This window comes from Chiloscyllium punctatum, chromosome 10, assembly GCF_047496795.1.
Source record: "Chiloscyllium punctatum isolate Juve2018m chromosome 10, sChiPun1.3, whole genome shotgun sequence".
Taxonomy (NCBI): domain Eukaryota; kingdom Metazoa; phylum Chordata; class Chondrichthyes; order Orectolobiformes; family Hemiscylliidae; genus Chiloscyllium; species Chiloscyllium punctatum.
Window position 1 is genome coordinate 57,920,585 of NC_092748.1, and position 24,212 is coordinate 57,944,796.

The 24,212-nt window shown below is 42.0% G+C and overlaps 1 protein-coding gene across 3 annotated transcripts in view; it reads right to left on the bottom strand.

Annotated features, from left to right (window-relative positions):
- The window catches only part of metap1d (methionyl aminopeptidase type 1D (mitochondrial)), a 164,445-nt gene extending 142,466 nt beyond the window's left edge, over positions 1-21,979 (bottom strand). Inside the window, exons 1-2 of one of the 3 annotated variants that reach the window (XM_072579251.1) lie at positions 21,863-21,979; positions 17,596-17,666 (exon numbers count right to left, since the gene is read on the bottom strand). In XM_072579251.1, the coding sequence (XP_072435352.1) occupies positions 17,596-17,598 (3 nt within the window). In that variant the 5' untranslated portion in view covers positions 17,599-17,666; positions 21,863-21,979. The remainder of the gene's footprint in view (positions 1-17,595; positions 17,667-21,862) is intronic. The other 2 variants (XM_072579252.1, XM_072579250.1) reach the window with 2 other exon arrangements.
- Positions 21,980-24,212: the final 2,233 nt, after the last annotated feature.

Genomic DNA, 24,212 nt, shown 5'->3' on the forward strand with positions numbered 1-24,212 from the left:
CATGCTTTTTCAATCGCTCTTGATAGGCAGATTATAGCCTATACTCAATCAGCTCATGTATGAAAAATCCCAAACAAAACACTTTCTGCTCAATGTGATTCCACAATTGGGCAGCACATATTGAACAATCCTGTGTGGTAAAAGCTTAATTTATAACCAATCTAAGACATTCCTCATAAGCTGGCTCATTTACACTTGTTCGAAGTGACATACATTCATAATCACGGATGCATTATTGGTAAACAAAAGGAAGATGTCCAAGTCTAGCATCTTCTTGAATTACCCAGGAGCTTGCAGAACCTATAGCTCGCCATTGCTTCCTCTGTGGCAATGTTAATCAGAGATGAGTTGCCAAACTATGAGCATCTTTTTCTGTGCTGTACGTTATTGAGATCACTTGAAAACACATTCATACATTTGTCTTGAATACTAGGCAAAAAGTCTGTTTTCAGCAATATTAAAGTCCTGTACTGCCAGGTGACAGTTAATATAAGATTGGTTTAGATCTACTTTTCTAACTTCCATTTGAATAAAATGCCAGCACTTTGCTATACTACTGACATCTTCTTTATTTGAAATCCATCTTCCAGTCTTTGTTGTTTAATTATCATATTTATACCATCATAATCTTAAGGATTAATTTATCTATACTTGCCAATATATCAAGAAGATGGAGCTTAGTTGTACTGATAGAATCTTTGTTACATTTCTGACTCCTTGTTCATTGAAATTCAGGAAAATTAAATAAGATAATGAGAGTGTGACCGGCAGGTTTACTCTTAATGGGCTGTGAATATTTAAAGCAAAATCCATTATTGAGACTTTGACTAGGATTTTGATTTTGTTATGACAACGTGAGGAAGTGTGAATAGGCTCCCCTTTTCAACTTTCTCAGTTGGCTGCAAAAAAAGATTTTATGTTCTTTTTAGCACAAGGCCATACTTTTCTCTAATAAAAATGCAGTTACCCAATTTCTACTCTGTCAGTAAGGAGTTAATTACAAGTTTTTATTGAGTGAAAGAACAGAGTATTTTTATTATCTGCCAACCACACAAATAACTATAGAGGTGTCACCAAGTATACATTCACAGAGGTATAAAATTAAAAGTGACAGTATCCAGTACAAATGGAAGATGAAAGCAGCATACAGTTTAAATATCTGATCATTCTCAACTCCACTTTCATATCTTGTCATAATAAATTTTCATTCACTTACTGATTTAAAATATGTTTATCTCAGCCTTGGATATTCTGAATGCCTCAACAGCCTCTGAAGTAAAAACAATTCTACAGATTCACTGTCCTCTGAGAAGAAATTCTGTCTTATCTCCCTGCAGCAGGGCACTGTCCCTGCCTGTTTCTAGAGGACCCTGTGCCAAATAAGGCTCTTACAGTATGTCTAAATGACTAACACCCAATGGCCCTAACTTCGGTGGTCATGAAGTGCTTTGAAAGGCTGATCAAGGCAATAATCAACTCCAGCCTCCCCTCTACTCTTGACCCACTCCAATTTGCCTATCAGACTGACAGATCCACGTCAGATGTCATATCACTTGCCCTTCACTCCTCCTTCGAACATCTTGACACCAAGAACAGCTACATAAAAATCATACTCATTGACTACAGTTCAGACTTCAATACTATTATCCCCTCGAGACTGATTACTAAACTTAGTGATCTCGGACTAAATCTCACTCTCTGCAACTGGATCCTCAGTTTCCTGACCCACAGGCCACAATCAGTGAAGATTGGGGACAATATTTCATCCTCACTAACACTCAACACTGGAGCCCCCCAGGGGTGCATGTTCAGCCCCTAAAGTACTCACTGTATGACTGCGTCCCCAAGTACCAGACTAATGCCATTTAGTAAAGAGAGACCGAAAGAGAGGGAGCTCAGAAGAGCCAGAAGGAGGCATGAGAAGTTCATTGGTGGATAGGATCAGGGTAAACCCTAAGGCTTTCTGTAGGTATTTAAGGAATAAAAGAATGACAAGAGTAAGATTACGGCCAATCAAGGACAGTAGTGGGAAGTTGTGTGTGGAGTCAGAGGAGATAGGGAAAGCACTAAATGAATATTTTTCGACAGTATTCACTCTAGAAAATGATAATGTTGTCGAGGAGAATACTGAGATACAGGCTACTAGACTAGGTGGGCTTGAGGTTCACAAGGAAGAGGTATTAGAAATCCTGCAGAGTGTGAAAACAGATAAGTCCCCTGGGCCGGATGTTCTATGTTCTACGTTCTACTAGGTTGCTGATGACACCACCATAGTCAGTCGAATCTCAGATGGTGATAAAACAGACTACAGACAGGAGGTGGAAGACCTGGAAAAATAGAGCACTGAGAAAAACCTAGCTCTCAATGCTGGCAAAACCAAGGAACTCATTATTGACTTTCGGTGGTAGGTTACTCATGCCCCCCTACTCATTAACAGCACAGAGATGGAATGAGTGGAGAGTGTCAAGCTCCTGGGAGTGGTCATCCACAACAAGCTTTCTTGGACTCTTCATAGAAAAACATTGCCAGGGTGGGATGGAGCTTTGAGAATACTGGCGGCCTTTCCTTGCTTCCCCAGGGCAGGATTGACTGGTACAAGAAGTCATAGTTTGAAGATATTAGGAGGAAGGTATAAAGGAGACATCAGAGGTAGGTTATTTACGCAGAGAGTTGTGAATGTCAGTTGAGGTGGTGGAGGTGAAGTCATTGGGGACATTGAAGTGACTGCTGGACATGCACATGGATAGCAATGAGTTGAGGGGTGCGTAGGTTAAGTTACTATATTTTACATTAGGATAAGTCTTGGCACAACATCGTGGGCCTAAGGGCCTGTTCTGTGTTGTACTTTTCTAAGTTCTATGTTCTATATGGACGCAGTGGTTACAAAGGCCCAACAATGTCTCTTTTTCCTCAGGCAGCTGAGGAAACTTCGCATGACGGTGAATATCCTTGCCAACTTTTATAGGTGCGCCATCAAGAGCATTCTGTCTGGATGTATCACTCCCTGGTATGGCAACTGTACTATTCAAGATTGGAGATGGTTACAGAGAGTGGTGAACTCGGCCTGGACAATCACAAAGGCCAACGTCCCATCTATAGAAGCCATCTATCAGGCCCGCTGTCAAGGAAAGGCTGCCAGTATTCTCAAAGATCTATCCCACCCTGGCAATGTTTTTCTACAACCTCTACCATCGGGGAGAAGGTACAGAAGCCTGAACACATGCACCAGCCGGTTTCATAACAGTTTCTACCCCAAGAATTATTTTCTCGGGGCCAGAGAAATTGTTCAGCATTAATTCTGTACTTAGTACACTGCTCTAAATGTAGCTGCATCTCATCCAACAGCACACTTTTGTCAAGGGTTTTTACAGTGAGATTAATAGCATAAAAGTGGAATTAGCGTCAATTCAAGCAATGTCAGAAGATTTCCACAGTATGGACTTCAATTTCCATGTGGAGCTTAGAGAATCACTCACAGCAACTTCTTGATATCCACGTTTAACTTAGCTGTGCAGTTGTAATAATGGTGAACATTAATAGCTTTCCCATCATTATAAAGATTTTAGAGATATAGTGAGTGATCAAATAACCAATGCAGACACTGTAAAATCAATGTTCAGTCTCCCACATTTCATTAATAAGTTTCCTTCATATGTGACCATTATTTCAACACTTACCCTGCTTTAATGTATGCATTTCATTGCTGACGCACATACAGCAATAGAATCATCTAAACATATTCTGCTCTTCTAATCCATGGAAACATACCAGAAAAGACCCTTTCAAAAAGAGCTGGGTAAGTATCTTGCTGGAAACAAAAATGAAGATTACATCTGTCTGTTATTTTGTACAGGAGAAAGCAAGAGGCTTTCTCAAACTGTCAGTCTCACTTCAGACTAGTTTTAAATTTGTGTCTTCAGTCATAGAGATAGACAGCACAAAAACAGACCCTTCAGTCCAATTCGTCCACGCCGACCAGATATCCTAAATTAATCTAGTCCCATTTGCCAAATATTGGCCAGTATCCCTCTAAACCCTCCCTACTCATATACCAATCCAAATGCCTTTTAAACGTTGTAATTGTACACACACCATCCTCTGTATGAAATCATTGCCCCTTAGGTTCCGTTTAAATATTTCTCCTCTCACCTTAAATATATGCTCTCTAGTTTTGGATTCCCCCACCTCAGGAAAAAGACCTTGTCAATTGACCCTATCCATTCCCCTCTTGATTTCATAAACCTCTTTAAGGTCACCCTCAGATTTTGATGCAACAGGGAAAACAAGCCCAGCCTATTCAGCCTCTCCCTATAGCTCAAACTCTCCAACCTGCCAACATCCTTCTAAATCTTTTCTGAATCCTTTCAAATTTTACAACATCTTCCCCCTTGCTGGGGAAGTAGAATTGAACACAATATTCCAAAGTGGCCTAACCAATGTCCTGTACAGCCACAGCATGACCTCCCAATTCCTGACCAATAAAGGCAAGCATACCAAACAGCTTCTTCACTATCCGATCTGTTGGTCTCCTTCAAGAAACTATGAACCTGCACTCCAAGATCTTTTTGCTCGGCAACACTCCCCAGAACCTTACCATTAAGTGTATAAGTCCTGCGAAGATTTGCTTTCCTAAAATGCAGCATCTCACATTTATATAAATTAAACTCCATCTACTACTCAAATTGGCCTATCTGATCAAGATCCCATTGTCATCTGAGATAACCTTCTTCACTATCCACTACACTTCCAATTTTGGTGTCATTTGCAAACTTACTAACTATACCCACTATGTTCACATCTAAATCATTTATATAAATGATGAAAAGCAATGGACTCAGCACCGATCCTTGTGGCAGACTGACAGTTGCAGGCCTCTCGTCTGGAAAGCAACCCTCCACCATCACCCTCTGTCTTCTACTTCAAACGAGCTCTGTATCCAAATGGGGTTCTCTCTCTAATCCATGTGACCTAACCTCGCTAACCAGTCTACCATGAGGAATTTTGTCTAATGGAGGGATCCTGAAGAAGGGCTTATGCCCGAAACGTCGATTCTCCTGCTCCTTGGATGCTGCCTGACCTGCTGCGCTTTTCCAGCAACACATTTTCAGCTCTGATCTCCAGCATCTGCAGTCCTCACTTTCTCCTCGAATTTTGTCTAATGCCTTACTGATGTCCATATAGATCACCCAAAGTCAAATAATCTGTTTAATCTACTTCTGTTATGTATTTCAGTATTTAGAGCACCTGATTCACATCTCAGCTTTAGTTCTCTAATGAAAATAAACTTGTTCTAAATCTCTTCATTAAAAGTGGGATCCTATAAGCCAAATTCCTCTTCAGTGCTTTCCTATCCTGATGAAAGTAGAGTACAGGATATTTCAAATGTGACTTTTCCATAGAAAATATTAGGATATTTGTTTTGCGATTAAACACTGTCAAAATTTGGAGTAAATGGTTAGCATTATTTATAATAGCTTTGAACTGACTTGAAATTTTTATCGATCAATAATTACATCCAGATCTTTTTCCAGCTTAACTAAGATAAACACTTTACTATCATGTTCAATAAATACTACTTTTTACTTATGGATATTTAAATTGAGTGACAGCAGAACTCTGAAGGATTTGGTACAAGTAAATAGCTGGACAGGATAGATTTCAAACCTCAAGTTTGTGGTCAAAGGGAGAATGTGGATGATCAGGAGTATAGAGACTTCAGGAAGAAATTCCAGAACCTTATCAGCTGAAGGCATGGGCACTAATAGTGGAGTGAATTAATATTGACGAACCTTGAGTGTAGTATTCTCAGTATTCTACTACATGCTTTGTAAAAAGCTAGTGCACAGGTATAGCAAGTGATTAAGAAAGCAAACTGAATGCTGAAATTTATTGCAAGAGGAATGGAATACACGGGAGGGATATTTTGCTACAGTTGTATAGAGCACTGCTGATGTCACACCTGGAGTACTAGGTACAATTTTGGTCTCCTTATTTAAGGAAGGATATGTTTGTGTTAGAAGCAGTTAAGAGAAAGTCCATTCAACTGATACCAGGTGGTAGTAGTTATCCCTCAATCAACATCACAAAAGATTTATTGTGTTATTATCATCTTGCTGTTTGTAGGAGCTTACTTTATACAAACTGGTGCCTATTTCTTCTACACTTGACTCAGCTTCAAAGATGCTTCATTGGGTGTAAACCCGACAATGAGTTTTTGACCATAGCTGCACCATCACCAAGGCTGCATACTTCCATGTCCACACCACTGCCAACTCCACCCATCTCAGTTCATCTGCTGCTGAAATACTCATTTATACCTTACTCATAGCTAGACTTTGCTATTCAAGTAAACTTCTGGCTGATCGTCCACATTCTCCCTTTGACCACAAACTTGAGGTTTGAAATCTATTCTGCCCAGCTATTTACTTGTACCAAATCCTGTTCACCTTTCATCCGTGTGCCATCTGTGCTCTCAGTCCTCTGTAATCCTATATTCTCCTCCAGCTCACAAATGCATAATATATTCATCTTTATTAAATACTACACTCAAGTCCCATTAATATTAATTCACTCCACTATTAGTGCCCTTGCCTTCAGCTGACTAAGTTCTGGAATTCCCTCCTGAAGTCTCTATACTTCTCTTTCCAACTTAAAAATGCTAATTAAAACTTAAGCTCTTTGATCAAACTTTGGACATCTGGCCTAATATCACTTCATGTGCCTAAGTGTCAAATGTTGCTTCATAATCGCTGGCTTTGTAATGCTCTTGTGAACTGTTTTGAGGTATTTTATTACAGTATAAGTTGTTGCATTAGTTGATAAAATACTTTGCTTGTTCATGTATCCATCACAGAAAATCTATCATCAGTGAACATACTGAAGATAGGAGATATGACCAATCCAACTGAAATACTCTGTTCCCTTTTGCACTTACCACAACTGATTCAATAGCATCTGCCAAGATGTCAATAACCCTACAATTTGACAGATGTAAACATTTCCTCAGAAGACAATCATTTTATGAATTGTCCTTGATATTGCCAACAGCAAGCCAAGATCAAATTTTCTTATGATTTCTGATTTTGTACCTACTTTTTCAGTCAGTTTTATAGCGTCCTTCCTTCAATGTAGTTTAACAGGGATTACCAATCAAAAAACAAGCATAATTAAAACAAAAGGCACAATATTGTGTTTTAAAATGGTATAAAGTCTTGAAATTCCAAAAGAACTGTGCCTGTAAGTAACACTGTAAATACTCAGTATCTAATTGATTACAAGAGGATGGTGCTTGGTGTTATGTGGCAGCCCCAAACTGTATCCACAATAATACAAAGATATAGAGCCTTTTCTGATCGTCCATGAACCAGCCAAGGAAATACATCATGAACCAAAGAAATCGGATAATTCAGAATTTGGGAGAATGTCCAACATAGGTGATGAGCAAATGCTGAAATCATGTTCAACCTTTTAGAAACCTGCTGACCTATAAGTGGATTGTTGTTGTGGAATTCAGCAGTTAATGAATAAAGAAACAAGAGAAATCTAGTCTACTCCGCTGAAGCATCAAATCTAGCACCAACTCCATCACCACCCACCTTTCACTTCCTGAACTCAATAAGGATCAGCACTGTTGTATCTGGGAACTCATGGACAGCAAAATTATTCTATATTGGAATATCTGCATAAAATGTCTCTCTTACGTCATTCATTCTGCATATTTCAGTTGGAATATGAATTACAGATATGTTAAAATATAAAACAACGCTAGTGATGGAGCTGGACTGGTAATCCAGAAATCCAGGCAAATGCTCTGGGGTCAAGGGCTCAAAATCCACCACAGCAGCTGGCAGAATTTAAATTCAATGAATAAAAAACTGTCTTTTAGAGAAGCAAATCGACTATTGTCACCTGGTCTGGCCTATGTGACTCCAGAACCACAACATGTGGATGGCAGTTAACTGACTTCCTAAATGCCCTCGGAAGTCACTCAGTTCAAAGGCAATTAGGGACAGACAAAAATTACTGGCTTTTCAGTACATTGACATCCCATGTAAGAAAAAAGAAAACACAGTAAAGATAGGCAGAAGAATTTCTGTATAATTTTATTCAGAACTCATACATAACTCAGAAGGAAGCATAATGAAATAACTTGAAAGAGGCCAATATCCTGTTACCAAATCACCTTTTATTCACAAGTGGAAAACTCCCTCAGAGCTGAACAGGATTGTCTAACACTTCTGTTTGTATCAGTCAAAGAGGACTCCCTGTTTGGACCAGATTAAGAGCCCGAATCAGGAAATTTATATTCTGAAGTCCACCTGGCTGATCTCATTACAATCACTATATTCCTCCCCCTGAGTCCGAGGGCATGGGCTGGTTCTTCTTCTTTGTAGCTCCTCCTGGGTCAGGTTCCTCTCACTCTGCCTCTGATGCGGCAGCACGTAATGTGCTGTAGACATCTTGCACCTGGAACATCTCAGAAGAAATTTGTTCTTTTCTTCAGGCAGCTAGAGAAACAGTAACTGCCAATGTGCCCATCGCGAGTTCCAACATATCTTCAATGCTTAATAGAGAGGGAGAATCCACGGGTTTCGGAACAGTCAGACTGGCTGTCGAGGAGCCAGGCTCTTGCACTGTTTGTGAGTTTGCAGCTTTCATGTGGTCCAAGTGCTTGTTCAGAACTATCACACTTATCCAAACTTGATACATCACTGGACTTGACCTCACATTGACCATTTGACTATGTCTCTTACCCATACCTGTGGTTCCTACACCAAACTTCATCCCTCGTAGGAAACCATCTCTCTTGCAAAGCAGAGTCTTACATCTGGCAATGGCATTCTCAATATCATTTCGCCCTGCCACCCCACACCCTCCCCTGTCCAGGAAGATCAGGAAGAGCCGACAACTCTGCTGGAACAATCAATGTAGTGGCATGAGGAGTGGTCCTATAATAAAATAGGAACCAGCTTAAGGCTGTTCTTTTAAGCTTGTCTTTAAAGTCTGAACTGCCCTTTCTGCCACACCACTGGATGATGGATGGCATGGATCTGTCCTTATACGTCGAATACCATTCGACTTTCGGAAAAACTCAAACTCCCTGCTGATAAAAGATAGCCCATTATCTGTGATCGGGAGTCCATGTATTGCAAAAGATGTGCAGTTTTTCTATCATCCTCCTCATGTTTGATGAATGAACTCTATGCATGTCTAGCCAATTTCAGTGGGCATTCACAATGACCAGGAGACATTCAGCCCACGAAAGGACCTGCAGAGTCGATGTGTAACCGAACCCAGGGCTTATTCAGCCATTCTCACGAATGTGGGGGAGCTGCTGGCTGTAATTTTTGTCCTTATAGACACTCTGGGCACTGCTCCACCAAAACAGCGATGCCTGCATCCAATCCTGGCCACCAGACACAACTTCTCACCAACATCTTCATTTTGGAAATCCCTTAAGTTCAACCAGTGTCTGTCAGACACCTTTGCACGGGACAATCAATCTTGCTCCCCACAATACTATGCTGTCCTCTACTCTGATCTGGTGTGTCCAGGTCCAAATAAAAGATTTTAATTCTGGGTGTGATGGCCCTGTGGTTTCCCCCATCACCACCAGCTGCTTCAATTTTGCCAGGGCTGGATCTTTGTGTCCAAAGTCTGATGTTGTCAGCTGTGACAGGAAGTGTTTCTCAGAAAATTTAAAACCATTACAGATACTTCCAGTGGCGATACTACCAGTAGTGTATCTGCCAGTGGGAGGCAGTTCAATGCATCCACATTCTCTACTTGGTCTCTTGACTGTGTTCCAACTTGTAATTACACAAACTTACTATTAGAGCCCAATGCTGAACTTGGCCTCAAGCTGTGGGCAGCATTGCCTTGTCCTCTTTAAGTAGACCTAGTAGGTTGTAGGCTCATAGCCTGTTACTATTACAAATTTAGATCTGTAAAGGTATTCATGGAACCTCCTGATTCCAAATATGACCGCCAAATCTCTCTCTCTCTCTATCTGGGTGTGTTTACGCTCTGCATTAACCAATGGATGCATACACTATTGGGTGTTCCCCTTCATTGGCCCACCTATGAGCCAATACTACCCTGACCCTGTGCAGGACGCCTTACATGTCAATACCAGATCTCGCTTGGGATCAGAGTGTGTCAACACCTTAGAAGACGATAGCTGTTTCCTCTCTTCTGAAGGCTATGCCTTGGCTACATGACACTTTTTAAAGAATTAATGCAAAGGAGCCAGGATGGAGTCCAGGTTATGTATGAAGATTCTGGAATACAGAACAAACTCGGTTATCCGAAAGTCAATTATCCGAATTTCGGACTATCCGAACAAGATCTCAAGGTCCCGTAAAAATTTTATTAAATTTAAATAAAAGCACAACAAGAGTACGCAGCCTGGGCCTGCCCTTACCACCCGACGCCTGGAGGAACTACGCCTCATCTCCCACCTTAGGACACTGCAACCACATGGATATGGATTTCAGCAGTTCCTCATTTCCCCTCCCCCAACCTTATCCAAGTCCCAAGCCTCCAACTTGGCACTGCTCCCTTGACCAGTCCTACCTGTCCATCTCCCTTCATTCTTATCCATCCACTCCACCCTCCCCTCTGACCTATCACTTCCATCCACACCTTCATTGACCCATTACATTCCCAGCTATCTTGCCCCAGCCCCATCTCCCGTCCCATTTATCTCTCAGCTCCCCTCGGCACACAAGTCTCATTCCTGATGATGGCTTATGCCTGAAACATCGATTCTCCTGCTCCTCAGATGCTGCCTGACCTGCTGTGCTTTTCCAATATCACCCTCTCGACTCTGATCTCCAGCATTTGCAGTCCTCACTTTCTCCCACTAACCAGTGTCTCCAACCGTTTCTTGATATCACTCGGAATGAATTGAATTGGTTGAAGACGGGTATCTGTAATGCTGGGAACCATTGGCGGAGGCAGAGATGTATCATCCACTCAGTACTTCTGGCTGGAGCTTGCTGCAAAATCTTTGCACTGATGTGCTGGGCTCGTCCATCATTAAGGATGGGAATATTTGTAGAGCCTCCTCCACCCGTGAGTTGTTTAATTGTTCACCACCATTCACACCTGGGTGTGGCAGGATTGCAGAGCTTAGATCTGCTCTGTTGGTGATGAAATTGCTTAGCTCTCACACTTGCTGCTTATGCTGTTTGGCAGGCAAGTAGTTCTGTTTGGTGATTCACCAGGTTGACACCTCATTTTCAGGTATGCCGAGTGCTGCTCCTGGCATGCCCTCCTGCACTCTCCATTAAATCAGGATTGATCCCCTGGTTTGATGGCAATGGTTGAGTGGGGGATATGCTAGGCCATGGGGTTATTGTGCTGGAGTACAATTCTGCTGCTGTTGATGATCCATAGCACCTCATGGATACCCAGTCATGAGCTGCTGGATCTGTTCCAAGTATGTCCCATTTAGCAACGGTGATAGTGCCACACAACATGATGGACGTTATTCTCAATGTGAAGGCAGGACTTCATCTCCATGTGGACTGTGCGATGGTCACCCTTACTGATACTGTCACGGACAGATGCATCGGCAGCTGGCAGATTATTAAGGATGAGGTCAAGTATGTTCATCTGCATTCTTTACTATCCTATGTACACTGGTTTGAGGAAGATGCAAATAGTGCCCAATATCAACCATCAAGTTCACCTTTTCTACAATGCTTTACCACTTCCAATTTAACATGTGGCACTTTTCCTTAGCATTATGCTTGCCAACTGTACTCATTGTTGAAGAATTGCAACAATTGATTACAATGGGCATTTGTTAACATGATGGTATAGAGTTCAATTATACGTTATGTGTCATGATGCAATGATACAAGTGAGAGGAAAATTTACATCCCATTCCACAAAAAGTCAGCAATGAGGATGTGGGACAACATAGAGTCATAGAGATGTATAGCACGGAAACAGACCTGTCGGTCCAACCCGTCCATGCCGACCAGATATCCCAACCCAATCTAGTCCCTCCAAACCCTTCCTATTCACATACCCATCCAAATGCCTCTTAAATGTTGTAATTGTACCAGCCTCCACAACTTCCTCTGGCAACTCATTCCATTCACGAACCACCTTCTGCTTGAAAAAGTTGCCCCTTAGGTCTCTTTTATATCTTTCCCCTCGCACCCTAAACCTATGCCCTCTAGTTCTGGACTCCCCGACCCCAGTAAAAGACTTTGCCTATTTACCCTATCCATGCCCCTCATAATTTTGTAAACCTCTATAAGGTCATCCCTCAGCCTCCGACACTCCAGGGAAAACAGCCCCAGCTTGTTCAGCCTCTCCCTGTAGCTCAAATCCTCCAACCCTGGCAACGTCCTTGTAAATCTTTTCTGAACTCTTTCAAGTTTCACAATATCTTTCCAATAGGAAGGAGACCAGAACTGCACGCAATATTCCAACAGTGGCCTAACCAATGTCCTGTACAGCCACAATATGACCTCCCAACTCCTGTACTCAATACTCTGACCAATAAAGGAAAGCATATCAAATACCTTCTTCACTATCCTATCTACCTGCAACTCCACTTTCAAGGACCTATATACCTGCACTCCAAGGTCTCTTTGTTCAGCAACACTCCCTAGGACCTCACCATTAAGTGTATAAGTCCTGCTAAGATTTGCTTTCCCAAAATTCAGCACCTTGTATTTATCTGAATTAAACTTCATCTGCCACTTCTCAGCCCATTGGCCCATCTGGTCAAGATCCTGTTGTAATCTGAGGTAACCCTCTTCGCTATCCACTACACCTCCAATTTTGGTGTCATCTGAAAACTTACTAACTGTACGTCTTATGCTCACATCCAAATCATTTATGTAATGACAAAAAGTAGAGGAGCCCGCACCGATCCTTGTCGCACTCCACTGGTCACAGGCCTCCAGTCTGAAAAACAACCAGCCACCACCACCCTCTGTCTTCTACCTTTTAGCCAGTTCTGTATCCAAATGGCTAGTTCTCCCTGTATTCCATGAGATCTAACCTTGCTAATCAGTCTCTCATGGGGAACCTTGTCGAACACCTTACTGAAGTCCATATAGATCACATCTACTGCTCTGCCCTCATCAATCCTTTTTATTACTTCTTCAAAAAACTCACAACAATGTATATCATGGACTCCCAAATACATTTGTGGAGCTCTGGGAGACTCGGTGTCTATTCATGGTATAGTCTCTGTCTCCAAGCATAAATACTTGGCACTTTCCTCTCAGTAAGACAATCTGAAACTCCCTACAATTGCTAACAATCAAACCGCCAAGGTTTACTGTCAGGTGGATGATAAAATAGGTCAAAATACTCCCTCAATGTATCTTAAATTTAAAAAGGTAAATTTGATAACTTTTTAAAGTCATAGATATGATAATACAATGCCATCCCAGAATCAACATTATTTCAAGATAGGTATAAAAGAAATTGTCAAGCATACGTTAACGCTGGACATCATTCTAGTAATATTATACCACTGGACCAATGCCTCAAGATAGTACAGTAGACAGCCAATTATTTCCACAGTTGAGTGATCATTACAAAGCGCTGTAGTCTTGCCAGGTTCAGCTTAACACAGGATTGAATGATTCAGCAGCTATAAGTTGGAGGTGGCTCTATGAGATTTAGATAGAGTCATAGAGTCAAAGAGATGTACAGCATGGAAACAGACCCTTCGGTCCAACCCGTCCATGCCAACCAGATATCCCAACCCAATCTAGTCCCACCTGCCAGCACCTGGCCCATATCCCTCCAAACCCTTCCTATTCATATACCCATCCAAATGCCTTTAAAACGTTGCAATTGTACCAGCCTCCACCAGTTCCTCTGGCAGCTCATTCCATACATGTACCACCCTCTGAGTGAAAGAGATGCCCCTTAGGTCTCTTTTATACCTTTTATCTCTCACTCTAAACCTATGCCCTCTAGTTCTGGACTCCCCATCCCAGAGAAAAAACTTTGTCTATTTACCCTATCCATGCCGCTCATGATTTTATAAACTTTTATAAGGTCACCCAATAGCCTCCAATGCTCCAGGGAAAACAGCCCCAGCCTATTCAACCTCTCCCTATAGCTCAAACCCTCCAACCCTGGCAACATCCTTGTAAGTCTTTTCTGAACCCTTTTACGTTTCACAACATCTTTCCGATAGGAAGGAGACCAGAATTGCATGCAATATTCCAACAGTGGCCTAACAAATGTCCTGTACAGCCGCAACATGACCTCCCAACTCCTGTACTCAATACTTTCTTTTATATTTAGATTTTTATTGTCACATATATTCAATGCCAAAACTAGAGGAGTACAATGAAGTGTTTAATGTCGCCACGCAAAGCACCATCTTAGGCACAAGTACCTAGATACAGAATCATAAGAACAAAGTAGACAGAAAGTACAAAGTTAAAAATTAATACTAAGAACTACAGTAGTGTTTAAGTAGAAAAACAAATAAATAAAGCTAAAAGTCAAACATTACAATCTTTCGAAAGTGCTTAGTCACATTGGGACTGCACTTCCTCCATAGGCTCAATCTCCTCTCTTTGCAATGTTTTTTCCGCACAAGCCATTCCAATCCACACCAGGCCTACCACACTACCATCAATGCAACCACCGCTCCTGTCCATCCACTCACAGTATCAATTGGGACCATTGTCGTAACTGATCAACACCAACCTCAGAGGTCAACCTGCCATTGAAAGCTGATGTCACCACCACCACCACTTCAAGTCCTGCACTGCGCCCAACAATGAAGGTGCCCCTTCCAGTGACATGACTCACCAGCTGGACCCACAATCACTGTTGCCGTGTGCTCCCTAAAGGCTCACCCCCACCGAATTGGGGTCCTTCTCCCCAAGGAGCCAATTCCTACTGCCACATGTGCTCAAAAAGCGGGGCCTGATCTTACCCCGCCAAGGACATTGAAAGTCCACATCTTCAGCCGCCGCCAAAGCATCCATGAGGAACAGCTGAATCCAATCCACTGCTGCACCTGCCTGTAATCTCCTGCCTCACCCGAAGCCTGAACTAGGTGTTCAGCTGGCGCTCGAAGCATCTCGGTAGAAGCTGCTGGGAACCCAAACACACCTCTGCTGTCGCTGCCGTTAGTCTGCACTGCTGGGTATATTCATCACTGCCAATGCCATTGCCATGACCAAGCTCTTCGCCAAGAGAGAAGCAAAATAATAGAAGAAAAAACAAGAGGAGAATGAGAAAAGTTAAAGAAACAAAAACAAAAACTAAAACAGACAGATCAGGCAAGCCCCAGGCTCGAAAGCGCTACTCTACCACAATCTTGCTGGAAGAAGTGAGCATCCCCTTCTCAAAAAAGCTGAAACTCAATACAATGTAAGAAAACTAATATGTTTTGAGACAAAAATTGCCAAGAAGCAAACCCAATTCAATCACTTTCCATGCCTCGGATGCTGCCTGACCTGCTGTGCATTTCCTGCATCACACTCGCAACTCTGATCTCCAGCATCTGCAATCTTCACTTTCTCCTCCTTGAGAAGAAGGGGGTCAGGAAAAGGTATCCCAAACATCACTTTTTCTATAAATGTCTGGTCAGCTTACCACAGCTGGCAAATCAGCCACAAAATCATCAAATAACATTGTAATTAAAGAAACAAACATGATTTGCCATTGGAGCTTGGAATGCCCAAACTCTCCTGCAAGAAATAACAGAACAAGGCCTGAGAAAAGAACAAATCTTATATCCAAGGTATAAGCACATTGTGGGGCATTGCTTGAGACAGGGCTCACTGATGATGATTCACGAAAGGAAGATGCAAGATGCTATATCTTTCTCTAGAAGGGAAAATAGAGAATGACATCAGGATCCATTGTGTAGGATTTGCAAACAGGTCATCTGGACTGAAAAACTTTACACTACATTCCCTGTTGGGATAAACATGCATCTCATTAAGTTGCACATACCAACAAACCAAATTCATACTGACAATCATCAGTGCCTACTCAGCCACTCTCAACAGCGCTAAGGACAAAGAACAAGGATCTGGATGAACACATGATGACCCTGTCTGTCAGTGATAAATTCATGGTTCTGGGACAATACAGTACCTATGTGATCCAAGACAACTGGACAGAAGTTCTGGGTAATCACAGGATTGAAAAACTTAAACATTTCTATTTCAAAGCAAATATGCTGAACACAAACTTTCCATTACCATCACAACGTTCTGATAAGTTAATAAGGAAAGACAACGAATACAAAGGTCAAAACAGTGGCACAATATCATCAACATCATTGTGCATAGGAGAGTCTGATCTCCAGAATGTACGAATCATTCTGTCATGTGTGAAGAATGTTAGACAGATCACAGACCAATCACAGCAATTCTCAACTTCCAAATCTAAGTTAGCAAAAACAACCATCAGTTTCTCTTAATCAGGCTTAACTCAGTAACATTACTTGCTACAATCAATTTCAGAACACATTTATCAAAAGCCCAAAGCTAGCAGACTTTGAGATGGAAACGGAATCAAGAAGTGCAGCAAACTTAAAAACATAGTCACTGAAACAACGCGGTTCTCAGACTGAAGTAAATGCACTGATGAAAATGACAAAACATCTCTCAAATGCAGCAGGCCAAAAACAGAACATAAATGGAGTGGCAGAACATCAACCCTCCATTTCCAAAAGAGACCAGGTCCAACATCTGAACAGCAATGTCCAGAAAGAACAGCACGGTAACACAAGGTAGACACTCAGAAAAGAAAGCTGAAGAATCCCAACAATATGCAGACTCACACAACTCAAAGCTTTTCAGTTCTTTTAATTCTGAATGTGGAGTGTTTAGGACAGGCCCCACGCCATTCTTCACAGCTGATGGGTCATTCTTAATCAAAGATAAGCAGAAATAATAGAAAGATTGGCAGAACACTTGAGTAGCTTCTGAACAGACTAACTACAGTCAACTCTTCAGCTTTCAACTAGATTCCTCAGTGATCAGTCATTGATGAGCTTGCCTCGCTTTCTTCTGTTGATGAGACTAAGAAAGCGATTATGCAGACAAGCATGGGCAAGGCTTCAGGAAAGAAAATGAAATCTCAGTGGAAATGTTTAAAGTGGCAAGCACAGACACAGCCTCTTATGCATACGGAATAATGGCAACGGTGGGATAGACAGCATTTCCCTCCTGAACACAGGGTTGTCTACTCATGATTCACGTAATGTATTCTGCCATATCCACAAAACTTCATCATTGTCTTTCCAGCTTGGTAACAGTTTTCTTTGTTTTGGTTGCCCTGGGGCCTCCTCCTGCAGGAGACTGGGGCCTTTTTTTATCTCTATCTCCACTCAATCTTCGGGGTGGCTTCGGAATTTGAGCCAGGACCAGTCAATGTCCAGCATTAGAGGAGATCCAGCACTCATGCAGCATTACTGTCACCAGCTCAGAGGCGGCGAATATATTACCAGGGATGATGGCGGATGGCAGTGACTGGAGGAGCAGAGAGGGTGAACTCAACAAAGAGCAAAAGCTGACCTTTTGAAGCTGATTCGGTTTTAGTAATATCAACTTAATATTAACTTATTCAGTGCTTTACCATTTATACAATTTATTCAGTCATCCAAGATGGCGCCAGAGTGGGGTGATGTTATCCACTTTTCACTGTACCTAGGCATAAGTGACAACATATATTAAATAAATAAATAAACAAATAAATAAATCTAAAAAACAAAGCATGCCAATTAACTTTTGGAATGCCATGATTATTGATGTGCATAAAAACAAAGGCAACAAAGCAGACTGTGGAAATACAGAGCTGTCACTTTTGTCCATGGCAGGAACGATCTTTGCTCATATCTTCGTGAACACTTATCAATGTGGCAGAAACAAATTTACAAAGGCTCAGTGTCGCTTTCACCTAGGTCACAACACTGTAGATGTGGGGTTTACAGCGAGACAAATCCAGAAAAACTGCCTTCAGCAGAACATGTCCTTTACTTCTTTGTCAACTTAGCAAACTAATTTGACTCGGTCAACACAGTGATCCTCTGGACAATCCTAAAAAACAACATGGTCAAGTGTGTCAAGATCACACAACTGTTCCAGGAGAGAATGACAGGCCAGGTGCTTTTAAATCACACATCATTAGCTCCCTTTGAGATCTCAAAAGGAGTGAAGCAGGGCTGTGTTGCAGCACCAATCCCAATTAATCTGTTCTTCACTTGCTGCCTTAGCCATTTCATCAAGGATCCCAGAGAGGCTGTACCTCTGATATCATCTTTGATTTATGTGTCAGAACAAAAACCAACGCTTCTGCGAAAACCTTTCAGGAAGTCATTTTTGCCAATGGTCAAGCTCTAATAACTTACAAAACCAGAGTGTTACAAATGATGGCCGATATTTTCAGATGTTTGTGGATTGATCAGTCTTGGAAAGATTTCTATATAAGCCATTGCCAAATTTTAGGACAATTCAACAAGACATCTCCACTATGATACAAAACTAAAGAATGCCAATAGCTCTAAATATCTTTATCTTTACAGTTTGCTTGATGAATTAATATGAACTAGGATCAATGAGAGAGCAAAGTACTCAGAAGGCTTCATAACAGAGTACTAAACCACCACTGCATTAGACAACCCTTTAAGATCAAGATGTACTTATCTGTAGTTTATAAAAATTCACTTATGGGATGGAGGAATCACTGGCTTGGCCAGCATTTATTGCCCTTCTCAACTGCCCTTGAGTAGGAGCTAGTGAGCTGCCTTTTTGAACTGCTTCAATCCATGCAGTGAAGGTAGACACAATGCCATTAAGGAGAAAGTTTCAGGAATTTGAACCAGCAACAGAGAAAAATATTTCTAAGTCAGGCTGGCATGAGGCTAGGAGGGGAACTTGCAGGTGATGGTGCTCGAATGCCTTGGTTGCCTTTTTCCATAAGATAGATTTGGAAGGTGCTATCTAAATAACCTCACAGAATTCCTGCAGTGCTTCTTATAGATGGTATACATTGCTGCTGATGAGAGTGGGTGTTGAAGGGAGTCAATGTGTGTAGATATGGTAGCAATTAAGCAGGCTGTTTTGTTTTCAATGGCGTCAAGCTTCTTGAATGTTGTAGGATCTGTACTTATCCATCATCCTCCTGAATTGTGCCTTGGAAATGGTGGACAAGATTTGCTGTCCAATTCCCAGAGTAGTCACAAAAGTTAAAGATTTTAATAAGTGTACAGAATTTCTCAATTTACCTGTTTTTTTAGACCCAGGGATGATAGATTCAGGATTCAAACACTGGACAGCTAGGGGTGTGTCTTGCATGGGCAATTTATTTGAGCACAATGATATCCTTTGATCAGTTAGAATGGAAATATGAGCTATCTTTCATTTTTTTTCAAGTTAGGAATTTTATTCAAAAAAAGACTACACTTTTGACTGATCCCAACAAATGTGACATAGAGAGGAGGGTGCTCAGTGCTAAGACTACACTTTCTGTCAGCACTTTATATCGTCAACTGAGGGGTGCCACCTCAGATGAGTTCAATCGACTCTGCAGGATGTGGGAGAGAGAGCTGGGCATTGAGGTATCCTCACAGGAATGGGAAGATATTTGGGAAAATGCAAGAAAGATATCAATTTGCCAACAGGACCCATGCTTTACAGTTGAAGATTCTCCACGGGATGCACGTGGCTCCGGACTGTTTGTCAAAATGAAAACCAGGAGCATCTTCAACATGTCCCAAATGCAAGGTTGGTACGGGCACTCTTACCCATTGTCTCTGGTCCTGTGGTAGGCTTCTTACATACTGGAGCACTGTGGTGGGTACAATGGAAGGGATTGTGAGTGTAAGGGTGAAGAAGGACCCAAGCTCTCTTCTTCTTGGCCTGCCCAGTGTATTCCCTGTAGATACGCATAAGAAAAAACTTCTCAACATTCTTACTTTCCACACAAGAAAGAATATTTTGCAAGGGTGGGTATCCGAAAATCCCCTGGCCTGTCAGGTTGGCGGAAGGTTGTTATGGAGTATATCCCCTTGGATTTTCTCACAAGTGTGGTACACCACAAAACTGAGAATTTCTATGAGACATGGCAGTCCTTTTTGGAACACCTGCATACGGATTTATCTGCCACAATAATAAGGGCTTATATATAACTGTAACGATTGTGCTTTACGAGTCCAATATCCAGGGAGGAGGAACTGCGAACGTATGAGTGTTTTGTTTGGCTGAGTTGAGTGATTACTATTTATTAGTTTGTTGTTGGTTATTTATTTAGTTAAATAGTTAGTTGGGGTTTTTTTAAATACATATTTTTCTATATATATTTATACATGAGGGCAGGTTGAGTTTTGTTACATTTTTGTGTTCTTTCATTATAATGTTTTGAATTGTATTGTTTGTATTTGTTGTAATATTTTTAAAAATCTATTTTGCAATAAAAATATATTTAGAAAAAGAGTACCTACAATTGAGGGGAAATAAACCGCCTATCTTCAGGCTTTGGGTGCTTTCTACAGCAGTGATTTCCTCCCAAAAGTCCGAAGCCTTCTCCTCTGAATATTCACAACCCCAAGCTATTCAGCTACATAGAAGTCTGTTGGCAGGGGGAGGGCCTTTGTCTTTGACAACTGGTCACAAGCCAACAAACCAATCAGCTACTTTCTGCCAATGGGGACTCTTTTCAAATGCAAATATTTCAGTTCCTTCTGTAAGTAGGCTTTTCAATCAACAGCCATGTAAACAGCACTTATAATGAGCATCAGGCAATTTGCCTTGAAAAAAATGTACAAATTCCTCAACAATCCTTGGTTCTTAGACCAGTCCTTTTTCCATTTCAGTCCCCTATCCAAACTAAAGAATAGTGAAAACATCAGCCTTGACAATATGTCTAACACGCATATTTAAACGTTCCAGGTGGAACATTATTGACTTAGTTTTTCAAGAGACTCTTGTATGATAAGTGTATGAACTGCAGTAGGTGCTGCTAACATCAGCGCAACAACACAAGCTCACTTTGAAAGTATCTTCTCATTGATGAGTTCTATCACCAAGAGAGAAAAGAAGTAGCAGCACGGTTGTGAAACACTTCCCTGCAAGCAATCCCTGTCCCCACCTAACAATTTACAAAAATTCCTTCACAAGCACTAGTTTGAAATTCTCAGCTACGTGTTGCCAGTTGAATTCTCAAGAGGTGGTCAGTAAGTGTACCAATGTAAAAGCAAAATACTGTGGATGCTGGACATCTGAAATAACTACCTAACTCGAAAAACTCAGCAGGCTCTGAGTTACATTAGAATCAAAACGATACTTTGTTCCTCGCTCCACAAATGCTGCCAGACCTGCTGAGCACTGCACTTTCTGGTCATAAAGGCAACATTGCCAGTAGCAGTTACAATAAAGGTATCTGGCATAATCCTCTTGCTAAACTTAATATCGAACCATATTGTAATGTTCCCTTTATTTGCACTTCTTAAACGTGTTTACAAAATTATACAAAGTAGCAATATATCTTTTTAGAAACCCCCATCAGATTAAGGGAAGTGCTGCTTGCAGGAGTAGACAGAGTACCAGGCCCATCTACCGTGGGGGGGAGGGGGGTTAAGGTGTAACGGAGAGGGCAGGCTCGGGGCCTCTGTCCCCCAGGGGACTAGGCGGAAGGCAGCTCCAGCTCCAGCCCCTTTCCCTGCCGGGGTTGGGGTTGGGGTTGGGGTGGGCGGAGGACACTTCTCTCTCCTCAGGCCATGCCGCTGCCGGCCTCATCTGTTTAAAAACGTCCGAGAGGCCGCCATCGCCGCTCCCGGGGAAGCCTGATTCGCTGCGAGCCCGGGAGAAACGCCGGGTTGCGTTACGGACTTCATTCCCCATCCTACCTGGAGTGAGGAGGCGAAAACTCAACACAGGAGCGGAGGCCATCGTGTGGTGATCAGAGGAAGATGTCCCCGCGGTGCCACTGAGCCTGCGCTGGACTGGGGGACTATGGGGAGGGGGGGCAAGGGGCTGGGCAAGGAGGGATCATGGGGGTGTGAGGGTGGGTAATTGTGAGTGGGGGGGACATCATTGTTGAGGAGGAGCCTTGTGGGTAGGGGCATGGGGTACAGGGTGTAGGAGGAGGGAGCTATGGGATGTGGGGGAGTTGGACATGGGGTAACTGGGATATGGGTGTTTATGTTAAGCATTAGCATCTCTAACTTCCTGGGTGCAAATTGCTGAGCAGGATTGGTCTCGGGTTGTAGCTCCCTACAATGTGGATGGCACGGTGGCACAGTGATTAACACTGCTGCCTCACAGCGCCAGAGACCTGGGTTCAATTCCCATCTCAGGCAACTGTTTGTGCGGAGTTTGCACATTCTCCCTGTGTCTGCATGGGTTTCCTCCAGATGCTCTGGTTTCCTCCCCACAGTCCAAAACAAAATGTGCAGGTCAGGTGAATTGGCCATGCTAAATTACACCATAGTGTTAGGTGTAGGGGAATAGGTCTGGGTGGGTTGCTCTTTGGGGGGTCGGTGTGTAAGTAATCTAATCTTTTAAAAAAAAAACAGACTGAAGGGTCTGTTTCCACAATGTAAGTAATCTAATCTTTAAAAAAAGGCTGTGCAGCCCTCCAAAGAGTGACCCATTCCCTAACTAATAACCTACACTGTAGGTGATTTAGTATGGCCAATTCACCCAACCTGCACATCTTTTGGATTGTGGGAAGAATCCCATGCAGGCACAGGGAGAATGTGCAAACTCCGCACAGTCACCCAAGGCTGGAATCAAACCTGGATCCTTGGTCATTTCAGCATGGCTGAACCAATCATTGATAGTAATGCATCATTGTCCCCTGCTTATGTTTCTTCCAGTAAGGTGGAGGTGGAGTAGAGCTTCTTAGCCCGAGGCCCATTCGATCCACTCTCTTTTATTTTCGTTTATTTTATTTTTTCCTTTTTTTCTCTTCTATCTTATTTAATTTACTTCTTGGTGAAGAACTCGGTCAGTATCGACGGTAGTGAATGGACCTAGCACAGACCTGAGTGGGCCCAGAAGCGTGGACATGGGAATGGCATCAGTGGAGAGTTTGGGTTCCCGGCAGCTCCTGCATCATTGAGATGGTCCTAACGCCAACTGATGGCTGCTGCTGCAGAGAGGAGTTTGGGTTCCCAGTGGCATCTGCATGCAGTGCAGATTCATGGAGATGGAGGCAAGTTTGGACCTGTAGGAGACCCATTGGCATTAGCAGCATCTGCATTGGTGAGGTGGTCCTGAAGTGGAATCATGGTGGTAACAGTCAAATTTGAGCTCGTTTGCAGCATCAATGTCATGTACATTGGCAAGGTCGAGGTAGGACGCATAGTGGTGAGGATGTTAGTGGAGGCAAGACGACGCTGAAGAGTGGTCACTTTCATTCCTGTGGTGGTGACGTGGTGAAGGGGTCTCATACCTGGCCACCAAGCCCATGGCCCATGACTGAGAAATTAACACGAAAGACTGTAAAGTTGGACACTTTACTTAGTAATTTTTCTGCCTTTATATTCAATTATTTTTCTGTGTTAAGGTAGTGCGGAAAATGCTGACATTATATAACACTTTTCACTGTATTTTCGAAGAAGATACATGTGACAATAAATAAATCAAATCAAATAATTTCATGATTGCATCATGCATGTCATAAAACACATTCTTGTAGTCTATAGATTGTGGACTGTCCTTGATGTTCTTGTGCCATCTGTCATAAATTGTAGCTAGAGTGTTTTTTTTGTGTATATATTTGTATAAAATGTGTTTTTCTTTTGAATATTACAACAAATATAAAACAAAACAATTCAAACCAATGTTAAAAAACAAACCCACTAATTACATAAATAAATAATAACTAATAACTAAGTTTAAAAAAAGGAAAATCTTAATAATAATAATAAATACAACACAGCTCAGCGAAACAAAGCAATAGCTCTCGATCATCTAGCGTGTAAGTTTATACATATTCATGTGTTCGTAGTTCCTCCTCTTTGGATACCAGATTCATTACATAGAATTGCCATGGCTATATAAAAGCTTTTTAGTATGGCAGATAAATCTGTTCCCAGATTGTCCAAAAAGGGCTGCCACATTTTATAAAAATTCTCAGCTTTATGGTGCACCATACTTGTAAGAAAGTCCAAGGGGATGTGCTCCATTATTAGCTTATGCCAGCCCCAGAGGATTTTCCGATACCCACCTTAATAGAATGTTCTTTCTTGC